This window comes from Otolemur garnettii, unplaced genomic scaffold, assembly GCF_000181295.1.
Source record: "Otolemur garnettii isolate 467f Iridium unplaced genomic scaffold, OtoGar3 scaffold00007, whole genome shotgun sequence".
Taxonomy (NCBI): domain Eukaryota; kingdom Metazoa; phylum Chordata; class Mammalia; order Primates; family Galagidae; genus Otolemur; species Otolemur garnettii.
In genome coordinates, this window is record NW_003852402.1 from 8,838,223 (window position 1) to 8,857,069 (window position 18,847).

The following is an 18,847-nucleotide window of genomic DNA, read 5'->3' on the forward strand; positions in this document are numbered from 1 at the left end:
CCTTTTTTTTTTTTTTAGAGACAGAGTCTCACTTTGTCACCCTTGGTAGAGTATTGTGGCATCACAGCTCACAGCAACCTCCAACTCCTGGACTTAGTCGATTCTCTTGCCTTAGCCTCCTGAGTAGCTGGGACTACAGGCGCCCGCCATAACACCCAGCTATTTTTTTGTTGCAGTTTGGCTGGGGCCAGGTTTGAACCCGCCACCCTTGGTACATGGGGCCGGCGCCCTACTCACTGAGCCACAGGCATGGCCTGGCAAGACTTCTTTTAGGTGCTATATCCATAGCAGACAAAAGAGAGCAGATGTGAGCTACCAGAGATGGGGCAGAGAGGATGGGAGCTACTAATTCATGGGGATGAGGTGTTTCTTTGGGGTTAGGATAACACTTTTAAATCAGAGTAGCAGCCGCACAGCACTGTGAATACACTAAACATCACTCAGTTATACACTTTAACATGGTTCATCATAGGTTCCATGAATTTGGCTGCAATTAAAAAAAAAAAGAAAAGATTCTGAGGCTGTGTCCTTGATTCAGCCACAGCACGGAAGTGGGCGGTGGCAGCCCATGAACCACACATTTGCTAGTCCTGATTTGGGAACACCACAGCTCTACCTGTTACAGACTCTGTAACCTCACGATCACCCCTTGAATCTGAGAGGGGTAATCACACTGTGCCTAACTGACAGATAGGAAAATTGAGGCTCAGAGAAGGTGACGCTGTTGTCAGCAGGTGAGGCTGACTTTGAACCCAGGTCTCTCGATTCCTAGCTCTGTGTTCTCTTCCACCCGGCCAAGCTGATCTTCAGCTTCAGGAGGTGGGCCCTGAAGAAGGGTGGTATTTACTTCCAGAAACCAAGGAATCAGACAGAGGAAGCAGCAGGAGGAGAGGCCTGCTGGCCAGCTTCAGTGTGACTGGATCAGGTGACATGAGTTGAGGCCCAAGTTTGGTGCTCAGAGGCATGGGGGCAGTGACAGGAAGTCAGGACTTCATAGCAATTATCAAAGGTACCTTCTTTGTACCCTCAATGATTCCCTAACAATTAAAAAACAAGGCTCGGTGCCCATAGCTCAACCGGCTAAGGCGCCAGCCACGTACACCTGAGGTGGCGGGTTCGAATCCCCAGCCTGGGCCCGCCAAACAACAATGATGGCTGCAACCAAAAAATAGCCAGGCATTGTGGTGGGCGCCTGTGGTCCCAGCTACTTGGGAGGCGGAGGCAGGAGACTTGCTAGAGCCCAGGAGTTGGAGGTTGCTGTGAGCTGTAATGCCACGGCACTCTACCCAGGGGGACAGCTTGAGGCTCTGTCTCCAAAAAAAAATTAAAAAATTATCAAAGGTACCCAGACAAGGCAGACCTGGGCACCGGAAGGCAAAGGCAGGTAGACTCACAGCCAGCTGCCTATGTCGTGCACTGCACAACTCCAGGGACTACCATTACTTAGCTCCCTTCAACCTGTGTACTGTGACAAGTCCAAGGCTCATACTAGAAAACTGCCAGGTCAGAATCTCAGGTCTAGTCCCAGATGATGTCATTAGATGCTACCAAAAAGCTTCCTGATGGAGAGAGGCCTCAGACACTCAGGAGTCATACAGACCTGCCAGATTCAAATTGGAGGCCTGCAGCTCATGCTGTGTGGTGTTAGACAAGTGACTTACCAGCCTCAGACTGGTTCTCTGTAAAAAATTAGCCTCCCCTCTGGGCCTGATGAGAGAATTGCAGCAGTACCCAGAGCAGAACAGTGCCCTGGAGGAGTTTGCTAAGGGTTCATTTCCTCTCTTGAGGCCCCAGGAAGAATAACACTAGGAAGGCCCCTCTTGAGAAGCTCTTCCCAGCAGACACTGCAACCTAGGGGCTGGAGGAGACTCCACTGCTGCCAGTGGTGGAAACAAGTATGGCTCCCCTTCTAAACACAGAAAAATATTTGGTTGTCCAAAGGCAGAGAGGAGGTGGAGGGGAAACAGACAGGTGGAAGCCTAGGCCTAAGGGACAGAAGAGGAGGAACCATTAGGACTGGGCCCTCTTATGGGAAAAGGACAGGGAGTCCTTGGAGAGACAGGAGGAAAGTGCTGGAGATGATGTGTCCCCAAGAGGGTGCAGAGCAAGATCAAAACACCCTCAGAGTGCTCGGCACGGTGGCTCACATCTACAATCCCAGCACTCTGGGAGGCCAAAGCGGGCCATCCAGATCACCTGAGCACACAGGTTGGCGACCAGCCTGAGCTAGAGTAAAACCTCTGCCTCTAAAAATAGCCGGTCGGCTTGGCGCCCATAGCTCAGTGGTTAGGGTGCCAGCCACATACACTGGGGCCGGCAGGTTGGAACCCGGCCTGGGCCTGCTAAACAACAATGACAACTACAACAACAAAAAAATAACCAGGTGTTGTGGTGGGCGTCTGTAGTTCCAGCTACTTGGGAGTCTGAGGCAAGAGAATCACCTAAGCACAAGAGTTTGAGGTTGCTGTGAGCTGTGACACCAGAGCACTTTACCAAGGGTGACACAGTGAGACTCTGTCTCAAAAAATAAATAAATAAATAAAAATAGGAATAGCTGATTGTCATGGAGGGTGCCTGTAATCCCAGCTACTCGGGAGACTGAGGCAAGAGAATTGCTTAAGCCCAGGAGTCTGAGGTTGCTGGGAGTTATGACGCCAGGGCACTCTACTGGGGGCAACAAAGTGAGACTCTATCTCAAAAAACAAAACAAAACAAAACAACACCCTCAGAGGGACAGGGTGGGGCCCCATGGTACCCACAGACACCTGTCTTGGTCAGGCTTTCATCACAGGTCAAAGGTCTCTCGGCACATGTCACCCTCTGGGAGAACAGCAACCGGAGTCCAAGGAGACGCTTCTGTGGGAGCTGATTGTGGAGCAGGTGCAGGGGAGTCCCTGGGCTCACTGAATCCCAGCCTAGCTAGTCGACCAGAGGAGTGACCTTGGGCAACTGACTTAACCTCTTGAGCATCAGTCTCACATCTGTCAAGCTGTGGCAACAATAGCACTGAAAGGACTGGTGCATTGTGAACGAGGTCACCTGTGCAAGAATAGCACGTGGCCTGGAGTAAGCATCAACCAAGTACAGTAGATCCTTAAGGCAAGGACAGTGCCTGGGGGCGCCCTAAGCAGGAGCCCTGCAAAGATGGGGGGAAGCGTGTTCAGACAGAGCAACAAAAAGCGCAAAAGCTGACAGCAGGAAAAGACTGTGCACCGTGTCATGAGAAGGAAGGTGGCTGGAGAAGTGACCAGGGAACAAGGCTGGGGGTGCATGGGACAGGGAGAGGGAACAAGGCTGGTGGGGTGTTGTAGGGTCAGGGGATGATGGTGGGGTGGGGAGATTGACAGGGAGGTGTCGAGGTCTGGTTTTGTGGCTCATGGTCCCCTTCTCATTGGTCCTGCCCCCTCTGATCTGTCCCTACCCTGCAATGGCTCCAACTGCCAGCCCTGCCCACCTCTCCTGGGGCCTTACCTCACTTCCCACCTACCACCTGCTTCCCTCACCTCGCATACCCCAGGCCTCTTGTGAGTTTTTTCCACCCTGAAAGACCACGAAGCCTGCTGACCTGTACCTAACTTCAGTGTTCACATGGAGCAGAGTGAGCTGCCAGGGGGACCCTCTGCTGAGCAGCCAGAGAACTGTTCGCTCACTCAACATTTCCTGAGCACCTCGTACATGGCAGCCCCGTGGGAGAGGTGGAGGGCACAGGTGGGAACAAGATGGGCGAGGTCCCTGTTCTCACCAAGGGAGACAGAGGGTGCTAAATTAGTGCAAATGGAGACAGGTGGGGCATCCAGGAGGCCTCTGATGAAGTGACCCTTGAGCAAAAGCCCAACCACAGTGAGGGACCGGAGCCCTGCAGATATCTGAGTGACAATGTGCCAGGAAGAAGCAGCCCCAAGAGTGAAGGCTCTGGGGGTATGTGTTGGGGCTGGCTCCAGGCTGTAAGGGTCAGGATGAGCTCAGGGGCTGTGGCAGGACTAGGAGCAGTCACATGACTTGATACCAACTTAGGTTTAAAAGAACCACCAGCTGCCATGGAGAGAAAAATGAAGGTGAAGTACAAAGCCCAGCTAGAAGCTATGGCAGCAACCAGGTGGGAGACTCAGGGCCCGGGGCTGGGTGGACAGTGGAGATGGGGGCCAAGAGGTGATCTGCAGACAGACACGATGTGGCGTGAGAAGAGCAAAGGGCAGGTGCAAGAGGCAGGCGAGTAGAGTTGGGGGTCAATGACAATGGGGAACAGAGCCATGCCCCTGAAGATGTCACATCCTCTGAGGTGTACAGACAGAAAAACTGAAACTCAGGGAAGGGCATGAAGGTCTCCATTTAGCTGCTGTCTCCCCACTCTGGGGGGGGGGGGAGCCCCTAAGAAAAGGGCATGGGCCTCAGGCTCCTGGTCCTTAGTAGCTCACAGCAGGAGGAAGGGGGCTCACTCAGGGACTACTATGTGCACTGAACTAGGCACCAGGTTGCAGAACTCCACCAGGTTGATAGTCTGGGGACCTGCCAGACTGGTTAGGGGTGGAATTGAGACATGAACCTGAGTCTGTCTGGATCCAAAGCTGGTGCTCGGTGCCAGGCAGCCTCCCTTGCAGGGACAGCAAGAAGCACACAGAGCAGCCTCGAGCAGCCACAAGCAGCCACTGGAGAACTGGAAATTAAACCAGAATGAAATTCTATCCTGGCCATAGCAGGAAACTCATCCAACAAGTGAATCTGCCAGGGGGGAGGGAGATAGGTTCGCAGAGGCAGAACCAGAGGCCTGGAAACCAGAGGACAGAGGGTGATGGCCAGGGAAGGACCCAGGGAGGCCGCTGGTCACAATGGTCACTGCAGGAATGGAAAAAACAAGCTTTACCGGAGCTAAAGAAAAATGCTTAAAAAAGGCGCTAAGGTAATCCGGCCAAGCCTCTTTGCTGTTTTTCCACCCTTTTTAGAATCCAATCCTGGGTCTTTTTAAAAACAGATTCCAGATGGTGCTTGGTACAGATCTATGTCAAACTCAGAAAAACAATTCAGAAGGGATCTCAGAATCTTGGAATTTCAGGAGAGACAGACCCAGAAGCACCAAGCCCTCTGTGATCCACCCTGATCTCCTCCATCCTCCTCCCCCTGCCCTATTCAGCCACCCCAGGGGCTGGCATAGCCAGGGGCTCTTTGGCCCCTCTCAGCCAGGTGAAGTGGTTCCCACCTGTAATCCTAGCAACTCTGTCAGGTTGAAGCTGGTGGACTGCTTGAGCTTACTGAGTTTGAGACCAGCCTGAATAAGAGTGAGAACCTGTCTCTACTAAAAATAGAAAAACTGAGCCCAAGAGTTCGAGGTTGCTGTGACTCTACTCAGGGCCACAGCTGGAGACTCTGTCTAAAAAAAAAAAAAAAATTCTGTACCTGTTGTTCCCACCTTCCTCTTACAAATAGGAGCAAAGTCCTCCTCACACCCCAAAGCCAGAGGGAAGTGGAGAGTCCCAAACGCCTTCAGGCACACCCACCTTCCCAGGCCTCTCCCTGACCTTGCCCGTCAGCACTCCTGGTTGGGACTCATTTATAGGTCTGTCTCTGCTTGGAGCCCCTGGGCCAGCCCAAAGCAGTTGGAAAAAAAGCTGACAAAAAAAATCATCTCACTTAACCCTCACCAAAAGCCTCAAAGGAAAAAATAAGCCCCAAATCATCGTCGCAAACAGCCTTGCTTCAACCATCTCACAGAGGAAAGCTGAGGTCCCTAGCTGGCCCACAGAAGGTGGACAGGGACACCTACCCTGCCAGGCCTACCCCCTCTAGCCCATCTATGTCCAGCTGCCTCCCCATGATGAAGGTGCAAATTCCAGAATCCCAAACAAGGAATCCTGCTTGTCCCAAGCCACAGGAGGGGTCAGAACCCTTTACCAAGGGAACAGATGGTGTCTCCACTCAGCAGACAGGCTTCAGGGCATAAGCTAACCCAGGGTCCAGGGCTCAGCCAGTGTGGGAGTGGCTGAGATCACAGCTGTGCCACTGAGAACTTCCCAAGGGCCTGGCTTTACATGAATGCTGGGTGCACTCCAGATGAGCTACAGAGAGGACACCTGGAGCCCACAGCACCTGTTCCTCCAGCTCCAGATGGCATCATCCACCTCGCCCTGTCCAGGAACATCCACTCCCTAGCTAGGTGTCGGGTAAAAGCTTCTTGTGGGCTCTGGAAAAGCAGCAGGCAGCGTCAGCGGCTACTTCAGCTGCCCTTCCAGGCAGTCCCCAGGTCGCAGCCAGCGGGAGTCTCACCAGCCCCAAACCTCACCAGTCCCTCCCTTGGCTGAGGGTAAAGCCCATAACCAGCAGATGGCACTGAGGTCCCCCTGTTTTGGCATGGGTGTCACCTCCAGTAACTCCCCAGGGAACTCAAGTTGCCCCCCTCAACTGTGCACTGGCTACTCCCCAGCTTCCAGGCCCTGGTTCTGAGCTCACCCCTGCCCTCTATCCAGCTTGACAGTCAGCCTGTTGCTTCAACACCCCCCAGTAAAGTCTCAAGTCACTCGCTCCAAGTCTCCACCCTGATGCAAGTCCTGCCATAGCCTCTTTGTAGGCTATGACAGGAGCCTCTGTGTGCCCCCTCATAGCAGCCAGACAAGCCCTTTAAATCTGAGTCAGGTATGTCACACACACACACCCCCCAAACCCTCGGATGCCTGCCCTTTCCCCTGTGGGGAAGTTCTCCTCCCCTCCCCATAACCCTTCCTTTCCTCTGCCACTCTGGTCCTACCATTCTCCTCTCTTGCCCTCCCAAGACATCTAAATCAGATCTTCCACAGCTTGCTCAACATCCAAACCTCAATGCAAAAAGGCTCCTCAGAGAAGGCCTCCGTTCCAGACTCCCAGATGTACAGCATTCTCCATTACCCCAATTAATTTTCTTGAAACATCATTATATTACTTCTCTCCTATTCTTTGGTTCAGTGGTTGGGTGTACGTCTCTCCCCCAGACCCAGAGGAGGGTCAGGAAAGGCTGCAAGGGGTGCGAATAGCAAGTCTGACAGTCAGAGAGGCATGGGCAGCACAGGAGTCAGGAGAAAATATGCCTTCCTCAGCACTCTTGGCTTGCCCCTCCACTTGCACTCCCCTAACCACAGGGAGCTCACTCTCTAGCTAGCAAGGGGACTGCTGAGACCTCTCCACACAAGCTGAACCCTGCCTTCCTGCCAGTGTCCTTGCCAGTCCTCAATGCTGCCTCCTGGGCCCTGAGAAGAAAGGAGCAGCAGTGCAGCTCTGAGAGATGAGTCAGGCTGCCAGCGGCCCCCTTCACAGGAACAGGCCTTGCCTCCCCACAGCGTCATGTGAAGAAAACGGCCAAAGCCAGCACACAGACACATGATGGGCACTGGGTGGCCCCTTGGCTTCCTGAAGATCCTTGCTCAGAGTGGGTGTGGTGGGTGGGTGGGGCTCCCAGGCCCCCTCCTCCCCTCCCCCTGTACCCCATCCTGCAGCCTTGGAAGTGACCTGCTGGGGATTAGGCTGTAATCTTCCCACAAGCTGTCCCTGCACATTCCCAGTAGCGGAGGTGGGGGGTGGGCTCTGGCTCTGCTAGGCAGCACCTGGGTGAGCTGACCCCAGCCTCCCTTAGCAGTAGGCTCCCCCTTCTCTCTACAGCCTGGGGCTACATAAACGAGGGGGCCCTGGAGTCTCATTGAAAAGAGAACAACTCACTTGACTGGCCTGGGGCTTCATGCTTAGTGGCAGAGGTATCTAGACTGCCACTAGTACAACCCAGGTCTCTCTTTTTTTTTTGCAGTTTTTGGCCGGGATTGGATTTGAACCCACCACCTCTGGCATATGAGGCCAGCACCCTACTCCTTTGAGCCACAGGCGCTGCCCCCAGGTCTCTCCTTACCCCAAGTCCTTTAACCTCTGCCCTTTCAAAGGTGGGGATGGAATGACATCACCACCTGGAAAATGGTTGTAAACACCAAACTCTGCTGGAGCCCTTCAGAGGCTGGATCCCATTTGTACCCCCAAAGCCCCATGAGGTAGGCATTGCTGTACCCATTTTATAGATGGGGCAAATGAGGCTCTGTGAGGTCCCTTAGCTGATAAGAAGAGCAGAGTTAACCACCCAGTGCTTTCTGCTCTTCCTCACCCCAATGCCTGCCTATGCCTTGCCTGCCCCTACACGCCTGAGGTTTTCAGTTTCTCTACCTCTGTGGAAATTCCAGGTCTCCTGGGACATAATCCAGTCTCAGGCCCTGCCTCACCCTATAAAGGAGAAAAAAGACAAAGGGGGGAAAGCCCACACTTCCAGAATTCTTTTTTTTTTTTTTTTTTTTTTTGAGACGGAGCCCCAAACTATCCCCCTGGGTAGAGTGCCATAGCATCACGCTCACAGCAACCTCCAACTCCTGGGCTCAAGCGAGTCTCCCGCCTCAGCCTCCCAAGTAGCTGGGACTACAGGCGCCCGCCACAACGCCCGGCCATTTTTTGGTTGCAGCCATCATTGTTGTTTGGCGGGCCTGGGCTGGGGATTCGAACCGGTCACCTTAGGTGTATGTGGCTGGTGCCTTAGCTGCTTGAGCCACAGGCGCCGAGCCACTTCCAGAATTCTTAAAGCCATCACACAGAAAACAAGGAGAGCTAGGAGAATGAAGTCTTGAGGGAAGTCCAAGAAGGCTTCGTGGGGGAGGTATTATTTGAATTAGGCCCTGAAGACTGGGTAAGAGAACTGAATGAGGAGGGCAGGTGGAAGGAGATGGGCAGATCACTGCAGCTTCATTCAGCACTTAGGAGATGCCAAGAATCGTCTTTGCCCTGGGGAAGTAAATGACAGACCAGTCCCTGCCTGCAAGCCTATAGCTCGACAGGGTTGACAGCCTCATCACAGCTCTGCCAGACCTCCTGGCCTTTGCTTATCCAGGTCCTTTTGCCTGGAACTCCCTCCCTCTGCTCTGCCTGGCTTGCTTCAGCTTTCTGATCTCAGTGCTAGTGTCACCTCACTGTCCTGTCCTGGAGCCCAAGTGAGTCTTCCCTCCCTCGGGGTCTGTACTGGCCTTTATACTTTAACTGGTTTCTCTGCTACATTTCCCTCCACTAGACTGTGAGCCCTCACTAAATAGCTGCCACCGCATGCAGCACTTGCTCAATATGTACATCAAACAGGAGGCAGACAAGGTGTCCACATCCTGTGGCTTTTTGGATTCAAGAGGAGGACACATAAAGCTCTCATTAAGAAGTCTGCTCAGAGCAATGGGCCATGGATTTGGCTAGAGTCACAAAGGTCAGGATGATCTTGAAAAGATGGAGAGGGGAAGGAGAGGCCTGCCGGGTGCAGATGGGAGAAAGCAGGAGAAACCCCAGAGATGGCGAGGAGCAGACTCTTCTGAAGGGCCAGAGAAATGGGTGAGAGCCATCCTCCTAGGATGGGGAAATGTCGCACATCTGCAGGCTGATGGGAGAGAGTTAGGAGCAGCAAGAGTGAAACTAGGGATGGAGGAGACAGAGTCAGTAGACTCATGCCCTTGGGTAGGTGAAGGAGACAGGCTCCAGTGGTCATGATCAGGCTGCCCTGACAGGAAAGATGGCCCAGGAGAGGGGGTAGGTATGGGGAGGCCCCGGACCAGGTTTGCCCAGGGCTGTGCCAAGTGAATTAATTGCACAGGAGAAGGCTGCAGCAGGAGCATGTGGCCACTGTGTCCAAACTAGAGGAGGCACAGGGAGGAAAGGGGGTGAGGGCTAGCACACAAGACAGGGCCAAGGGCTCAGAGGTCCCTGACCTAAGGACCACTGACATCAGGTGGAATGGCAGGAGTAGGGGGCCACCAGACACCTGCAAGGAGGACCAGGGAGTGTGGTGGCTATGGGAAGGCCCAGCCAGGCTTAGAGTTTAGCTGGTAACAGTGGCAGAGGGTGGTGACAATGAGACTGTGGTGGGAGGGGAGGCCAGGGTGTGCAATGGATTGTGGAAATGGAGACCGCAATGACCAGGACTAAAAGCAGGAGTTATATTGGAGGAGCAGACGCTGAGCCTGGGGTGGACACCTTTGAGAAACAGGCAGAGTGACCTGGAACACATTTATCACAAAGGGAAAGGGGCAATCCAGTGCTGATGCGAGATTCTACACTTGGGGAGATCAGCCTGGAAGTGGCCTCTGGAACCAGTAGACCCTGTCCTACCTGCAGCCCAACAGAAGGAGGTTTGACAGTAAGAAAGGCCCCCACTGAGTAGGCAGTGGGAAGCGTGGTCTAGAGAGGCTAAGTCAGGGCAATTTATACAAGGTATCAGGGACATTTTGGGAGGGGCTAAGGACTTGAGGACACATGCCATGTCTTGCTCCTGGACTTTAGGAGCTCTGGCTTATTGGGGTTCCTACATGATCACAGCCCACATCCAATAGCTTGGGGCTGTCCCAAACAAATGGCTACCCCTTCCCCCATAGTCCCCCTCACCTGGTGCCTGCCTCCCCCATAGAGGGGAGCTGAGCAAAACTCTATGCCTGGAAGGTTCCCCCAGAAATACAGGCATGGCCGTCCTGCCAGGCTCTGGCTAACACTGCTCTGCTCACACACATGGATCTGGAGGCCAGCCCCCTCTGCTGCAAGCCCCCCAAAGTATGGGGGCTAGTTCATTTTTGTTTTTTGAGACAGAGTAGAATGCTGAGGCCTCAGCTCACAGCAACCTCAAACTCTTGGGCTCAAGAGATCCTCTTGCCTCAGTCTCCCGAGTAGCTGGGACTACAGGCATCCACCACAACATCCAGCTAATTTTTCTATTTTAGTAGACATGGGGTCTCACTCTTGCTCAGGCTGGTCTTGAACTCCTGAGGTTAAGCAATCCACATGCCTCTGCCTCCCAGCGTGCTAGGATTGTAAGTGTAAGCCACTGCCCACTGCTTGGGAGCTAGTTCTTGACATCACTTCTTTAAAGACCAACCAATGCAAAAGTTCCCAGCCTGGAGTCCACTAGGAGGAAGAGTGGGGTTCTTAAAGGGTGGGAAGATTGGGAACCACCAGGTCAATCTCACCATTCCTTTCCCATTTGATAGATAGAGAAACTAAAGCCAGGAAAGCATTGGTATCTGCTCAAACCATACAGCCAAGGGTCGGAAGCAGGTGCAGAATGTGGCCTCAGGTCTCGGGCCCAAGACACTTCCCAGAGCCTGCTCCGCCTCCCTCCCACTGGACAGCTGGTTCTTCCGGTAGGGGTGCCAAGTGTGGCTCCCTCCAACCGTCCTGCCATCTGCCTCTCCCTATCCTCCCTCCCTCCCTCCTCCTCCAGCTTTTCCTCTTCTCCCTTCCTCCTCAGCCTTTGTTTTTTCTCCCTCAGGCTCAGAACTGCCACACAGTTTTACATACACTGGTCATGTGGGGCTCCTCATGTGGCTGGGGACTCCCTGGAGCAGGGGCTGATGATTGGTGGACTTGGATCCCAGCAACCCCAGTTAACCTCTCTGGGCCTCAGCTTCTCATCTAAGGTGGGGATAATAAAACTCACAACATGTCTGGCAGGCCCTTTAAATTGCATTTTCACAAGCCTTCTGGGACTCCTGAAACCCAGGCCCTCCAATCACACATTACAGATAAGGAAACTGAGGCTTAGAGAGGTAGAGATTTTCCAAGTTCCCGCTCTGGTGATCCTGCTCTTGACACCAAGCCTCAGGCTCTCTCAGGCTCCCCAACCTCCTGAGCTGCCTCTTCCTAAACAAGGAAGGGCCCAAGACTCACAGTTGATACTAGTCATCTTCTGCAGGTCTCCTTGGAGCTGAACCTGTCCTAGACCTAAGAGAGACAAACTAGCCAAGATGCCAACCACGGGCAGGGGAAGAGGCAAGGAAGATTCCAAGGCAGTGGGCTACAAATGCCAAATGAGGAGCCATGGACCTACCTCCCTGTCTAAGGGACAGGGCCATGCTGGGTGCTGGAAGAGGACAGGTTGAATATGACTACAGACATCCGGCCAGGACACCTGCCCCCAGAAGCTGTCTCTAAGCCAAGCCTCTACATGAGCTTCCAAAACACACCTCTTCCCCACTCCAAATCCCTCTCCAGCTTCCCACTGTCCTCAAATGAGGTCTAGCATGCAAGTCTGTCATCCGAGGCCTTTCCTGGGCCACCCCCTTCTTATAGTGTCTTAGCCCTCCTGGATGGTATCTGCTGACTCAACCCTGTCCTCCTCACTGGACCAATAATGCCTCTGAATAGGAGACTTGGTATTTCTGGAATGAATGAATGTTGGGTGACACCTGTGGCTCAGTGAGTAGGGTGCCGGCCCCATATACTGAGGGTAGCGGGTTCAAACCCGGCCCCAGCCAAACTGCAACAATAACAAAAAAATAGACAGGCATTGTGGCGGGCACCTGTAGTCCCAGCTACTCAGGAGGCTGAGGCAAGAAAGCCCAAGAGTTGGAGGTTGCTGTGAGCTGTAATGCCATGGCACTCTACCGAGGGTGACATAGTAAGACTCTGTCTAAAAATAAATAAATAAATAAATAAATAAATAAATGTCAAGAGCTGGTAAAGGCTGTCTTCACCCTGACCTTTCTTCCCCTTCTATAGAAGGCTCCAGAATTTTTATACACAATAGTGGGGGCATTGCAAATTGGCTGATGGGGGTGAGGTGGGGGGTCTCATCTTGAAGCTGCTATGATAATAAAACAAGTTCAGCTTTTTTACTATGTTTACTTAGAATGTGGGGGAGGGGAGCTGATAAAACCCAGGCTGTAAAGCTGCACCAACAAGCCACCCCTTGGTGACACCATGACTGAAGCAGGGAAGACACAGAGAATACACAGAAGGTGCAGCGTTGTAGACCAGGTTCAAGCACGGCTCTGATAGTCCCAAGCCTTGAGCTGCTATGAGCCTTAATTCTGTGGTTGTAAAATGGAGACAAAGATATCACCCTCCTTAAAGAACAACAGGGTGTCACGGCCAAAGCCCTTAAAAAGCCAACTCTGAGATTGGCACCTATGGCTCAGTGAGTAGGGCACCAGCCCCATATACTGAGGGTAGAGAGTTGGAACCCGGCCCTAGCCAAACTGCAACAAAAAAATAGCCGGGCATTGTGGCAGGCACCTGTGGTCCCAGCTACTCAGGAAGCTAAGGCAAGAGAATCACCTAAGCTCAAGAGCTGGAAGTTGCTGTGAGCTGTGACTCTATAGCACTCTATCAAGGGCAACAAAGTGAGACTCTGTCTCTAAAAAAAAAATCAACTCTGAAATATTGAAAATGGCAATATTTCAGGGAAGCACCTGTGGTTCAAAGGAGTAGGGAGCCAGCCCTGTATACCGGAGGTGGTGGGTTCAAACCTGGCCCCAGCCAAAAACTGCAAAAATAAAAAATAAAAGAAAAAGAAAATGGCAATATTTCAAACGTGTTATCATTTTATTTTGCCAAAACAGACCATTAAAAAAAAAAAACCTCTGTCACCTACCAGCACTGATATTCTCTCCCCATAGAAAAAGAACATAAATTCCAAATAAAAGTGGTCATTATGGTAAATCAGTTTAGCTTCCTGCAGTAACTCCTTTTTTCTCATCTACTCTAGAACAAAGAAATGAGTCACTGACAGGCTGTAGTCATTGAGTGATCGACTGGGCACCTCTCACTGAACCCAGCCTCCTCGTCCAGTTAGGGAGATAGTGACACAGGGGATGGGAAGGGGACACTTGCTGAAGGTTCCAGCTGTGGTCTGGGGGAGCCAGGAATAGCATCTAATCTTCTGACCCTCCAGCCAGCATTTTCCCCATCTCCCCTGAAACCTGGTCAGAGGCAGTAGCTCTGAGCTTGCCCTGGACAATGTCCCAACTCAACCATCCCCCATTCAGCCCGGGGCAGGAAGGGACAGGTCTAGTCAGGTCTGGCCTGGGGATGAGGGATACAGGAGGTTATGACACCAGGAGCTGAGAAAGTCTTAGTCAGGAGACTAAGCCATGCTGGCATGGTGGCTCGAGCTCCTAGCTTACTCAGGAAGCTGAAGGCAGGAGGATGGGATGAGGCCAGGAGTTCAAAACCAGCGTGAGCAAGAGCAAGACCCTACCTCTACTAAAAATAGAAAAACTAACCAAGCATTGTGGTGGGCGCCTATAGTCCCAGCTACCATGTTTCCCCAAAAATAAGACACTGTCTTATATTTATTTTTTCTCAAGAAGACACACTAGGGCTTATTTTCAGGGGATGTCTTATTTTATTAAGTATAATACAACAATCTACATTTATTCAAATATAGTTAAGTCATCTGGAACCTGACAGGGGGAGCCGACCTTGTTGGTGGGGCTGGCACTAGTGATGCGTGAACTCCCTTCCCCTGGCCGTTCACACGTGTGCAATAGGATGCCTGTGACCGCAGTTACCACACACACACCCGTGTAAGTGCGAACAGCTCAGAGAAAGGAGTTGTGACAGATAAAAGGTATTCCAGTCTTCCTTACTGCTCCGTGCCGAAATGCATGATGTGGCTATGCATAGCCATGCCCATCACTAGGTCTTATTATTGGGGTGGGGCTTATATTTAACAAATGCACAGAAATCCTGCTGGGGCTTATTTTGGGGGTAGGTCTTATTTTTCGGGAAACACGGTACTTGGGAGGCTGAGGTGAGAGGATCTTTTGAGCCCAAGAGTTTGAGGTTGCTGTGAGCTATGACAGCATAGCACTCTACCCAAGGTGACACACTGAGACTCTGTCTAAAAAAAAAAAAAGACCAGCCTGGGCAACATAGCCAGATCTCATCTCTTTAAACAGATAACAATAAAATAATAATAGAGCAAGAAGCCAGGTCCTGGAGGTAGTGCTTCTGCCCAGCCAGGCCTGGGGACTAAGGGTATTTAGGTTCTATGGTGGGCTCAGGTTTGGTGAGGCCACGAAGCTGACACAGTTGGGGGGATCTCTTTTGAATAAACAACAGAAAAAAACCTTTCTTTTTACAAATTTTGCAAAATCACAAGTCCATGTGCACACACTGGCAGGCCGTTCCAAGGCTGTGACGGGGTCTGGGTAGTGCAGGAGAATTCCTGGAGAGGGGGACCTGTCATCCCAGTTTGTTTGAGATTGAGGGGCTCCTGGGATCTGAGACTTTCAGTGTTTAAGGTGGGAAAGTCCTAGCAAACCAGGACAAACTGGTCACCCTATCCCTGGAGCTCTGGAATCATCTGCTCACAGTGAAGCCTGCTGCCTACCAGACCCTGCAGTGTACAGAGGGATCGTAAGGGCCAAGAACAGGTGCCAGCTGTACCTACCAGCTGGGCACTGAGATGGCTCAGTGCACAGCATGCTTTTCAAAAAGACTGGAGAAGACACTACACCCTAGCCCTCCCTGAGTGGTGATGTCATGTGATATTTCCCCCTAAACTTTTTCTCTTGTGGCAAAATGCACGTATCATAAAATTTACCCTCTTAACCATTTCTAAATATACAGTTCAGTGGTATTTAAGTTCATTCATATTGTTGTGCAACCATCATATGTGATTTTTATATTTTCCAATAACTAGCAGGTATTACTTTAATGATCAAAAAAAACCTCTATTTTTAAAATGTGTCAATCGGGGTGGCGCCTGTAGCTCAGTGAGTAGGGCACCAGCCCCATATACCGAGGGTGGCGCCTTCAAACCCAGCCCCGGCCAAACTGCCAACAACAACAAAAAAATAGCCAGGCGTTGTGGCAGGCACCTGTGGTCCCAGCTATTCAGGAGGCTGAGGCAAGAGAATCACCTCAGTTCAAGACCTGGAGGTTACTGTGAGCTGTGACGCCACAGCACTCTACCGAGGGTGACAAAGCAAGACTCTGTCTCTAAAAAAAGAAAAAGTGTCAATCAGCCTGTTATAGGATCCTTCTGCTTAGACAAAAGTAGTGAGCACCTTGGTCCAGGTGTATGAGCGGGGCTGGGAGATCATGGGGACATTTGGCATTGCATGGGGGTTGGCCTAAATGACCTCCATGTCCTTTCCAATCTTGACATTCTAGGATTCCATACCCTTCCCAGCCCAGGGGGAACCACTGTGCTTTGGGGAGGGAAGACCAGTGATGAGAATGCTCATCTGCCACTGACAGGCTCTGGAAACTTGGCCTCACTGAGCCGTGGTTTCTTCAAATGCTGGGCAAACTGGATCTGGAACTGGGTCCCTTAGCACATAGTAGGTGCCCTGGCACACAGTAGGTGCTCAGAGTTGATTTTCCTTCCTCCTATTTCCCACATCCTCTCATCTATCCTGCAAATGTGTAAACCCTCCTGTCTCCCAGGCCCATGTGACATCACCTTCTCCAGGAAACTTGATTCTACAACAGGGGGACCCCTCTCCTGGCTTTCACAGCCTCTGCCTAAGGGCATCTGGCTCACTCCCCAGTGGGACTATGGGATCCCTGAGCACGAGGGTTTCGTCTGAGTCACAGTGCCTTCCCTCGGGGCCCAGCAGACTCAATAGAGCTTTGCTAAAGGAAGCCATCACAGGCAAAAATGACACAAGCGGATGAATGCCCACACTCTCTCACAAAGCCAGTGGCTTCTTCCTCCCAAGCCAGAGGTCCAGGGGCTGGCAGACAGACAAGGCACACAGCAGGCCCACTTAATTGGCAGGCGCCCCCCAAGGTTCCTGCCTTTGCCAAGGGCCTAGGGCCTCTGGGGAACTGGAGACTGGCCAGATGAATGAATTCAGTGCCACAACCTTCATGGATATGCCAGGTCCTGTGCAGGCCCTAGGGACACTGCCTAACAAAACTGGGTTTCCCTGCCCTCAAAGAACTCCCCACCGGCCAGCCATTCGAGAAGCAAGGGGCTGAAACATAGTCACCCTTCCTGCAGCACCAGGAGGAGGTTTTAAAAGGAAGTAGCTCTCAGTTCTCTCTGGCAGGCTTCCCACCCACCAGACCCTAACAGGGCCCTGAAAACTCAGGAAAGGCGGGAGATTGAGATCTCAGCTAGCCTCAGGTATACTAGCCTCCTGGGGTCCCTGACAGTGCCCCTGCCCAGGAGCCCCAAACCAGGCTCTTCTGCTCTGGGCCTACCAGGAATGCTAAAGGTGTCTGAGCAATGGGACTAACCCAGGGAGTCTCAGCACCTGCCCCCAAACCCCAACAAGCTTTCTTTCCCTGGGGCGCTGCCCAGGCCACAAGAGCCCCTTCTTGGGTGCTCACTGGCTTTGTCCCATTCTCACCAAGTCTGAACAAGAAGCCAGCTCAGCCCTCTGCACTGGGGTCTCTGTCCCCCAGCTGGCTGGAGGGCCAGGACAGGCCTCTCTGCTCTTCACTACAGAAGGGGGTTCTTTTTCCAAGACACCCCCATAGGCACCCAGGTGTATATTGGGGGTGAGGGTGTTATGGATTCCTGAAACGTCAGCCCAAGGGGGACTCAAGGAGGCTCCTCCCACCCTCTCTACAAATCCTAAATCCGGAAAACGAGGCATGAGGGAGGAGGTGACACCTTCTACCTCGAAACTGAATCCCACATTTCTTGGGTGGTTCCCAGTCCAAGGTCACGACGAGAAGGAGAGGCAGTTCCCAAGTAGAAGCCAGGTATTCCAGCTTCTGACTGCTCCACACTGTCCGGGCCAGGCATTAAAAACCCAGTTCTCAGCCCTCTCCTCCTTCCAGCGTCCACGGCAGTAGCGGCGTGCACCCCAGCGAGATGATCCACGCCCTGATCCACCCCCCAAAAAGGCCACCTGAAACCTGGGCTCTATCCTCACTGTCCCCAGTCTGGCCGGAGCGGCCGCGCACAGCACCAGCCGCTAACTGCATAGCCGCGGCCTGGAGGTCATGGCAATAGGGTGGAAAAGAGGGCGCATAAATAGAGGGCCCCGGGAAACCAGAGATTCGGGAGCGGCGCCCCTGCAAGCGCGAAGCCCCCGCCTGGGGCCCAAGAAGGAGGAGCGGTGGGTGCCGGCACCAACAGGGCAACTCGCCGCCTGCTGCCGCGCCCCTGACAGGGGCGGGATGGGAGATCTGGGTCGGTCCCGGCGCGCCGCCTTTGCCCACACCCACCCTCGGGCCGGCCCGGCCACCTGGCCAGTCCTTACCCAAGATACGACGCGCAGGATGGTGTGCGGCTGCCGGATCAGGGTGTAGGGGTCAAAGGCGCCCCCGGCTTTGCCCGCTCCGTACGCACCCCCTTCCATCGTGGCTGCACCCGTGCGGTGCCCCCAGCTCGGCGCGCGCCGCCGGCCGGTGCGTGTGCGCGACTCCCCCGCCCCCTCCCCTGCGCGCGGCCGGCGCGGCCCAGGGCTTCCGCAAGGGGGCGTAGTGCGCGGCGGGAGCAGCTCGCGGGGCGCGGGCGGTAGGGGGGACTGGGAGGCGCACGTCCTCGTTCGCGGGGCCGCGCGTAGAGTGCGTTCATCACTAGTGCGGTGACCTCTTTGCACAGTGTAGGAGGAGGGGGTACGCGTGCAAGTGCAGGATGTGTCCCTGCCCCCCCGGCGGCCGCCCTCCTTGTCCCCTGTAGCAGCCCCTCCTGCTGATGGTCTTCGTTAGTTATTAGTCTGCCTATGCTCCGCGAGAGGGCAAGAGCCGCGTTCGTCCGCCTCCGAGGGTGCTTGGCACACAGCAGTTGCGGATTGAGCATTTCTCGAATGCGTGAACCGACCGTGAACGAATAACTCTCTCTCACAGCCCTCCAAAGCGGCCCCGCCTCCCAGGACCACCTTTCCACTTGGCTCTTAAGATGACGTCATGTGCGTCCGGGTGTCTGCGCACACTAGCCCCTCTCCCGCGCCCAGCCTGAAGGGCTCTGGCACAGGCAGAGGCGAAGGGCAGTCAATTCTTACTAAGACTTCCTCTCCCTGCCTCCTCACACCCAGCACAGGCTGAGGCAGGAGGATCCCTTGAGCCATGAGCTAGGCTGACACCATGGCACTCTAACCTGAGCAACAAAATGAGATTCTGTCTCAAAAAAAAAAAAAAAAAA

The 18,847-nt window shown here is 53.2% G+C and overlaps 1 protein-coding gene across 2 annotated transcripts in view; it reads right to left on the bottom strand.

The window, feature by feature from the left end:
- Positions 1-18,138, bottom strand: part of SYNGR1 (synaptogyrin 1) — a 29,550-nt gene extending 11,412 nt beyond the window's left edge. Inside the window, exon 1 of one of the 2 annotated variants that reach the window (XM_003783191.2) lies at positions 17,964-18,118. In XM_003783191.2, coding sequence (XP_003783239.1) covers positions 17,964-18,062 — 99 coding nt within the window. In that variant the 5' untranslated portion in view covers positions 18,063-18,118. Of the gene's footprint in view, positions 1-17,963 lie in introns of both variants that reach the window. The other variant, XM_012814165.2, reaches the window with a different exon arrangement.
- Between the last annotated feature and the right edge of the window lie 709 nt (positions 18,139-18,847).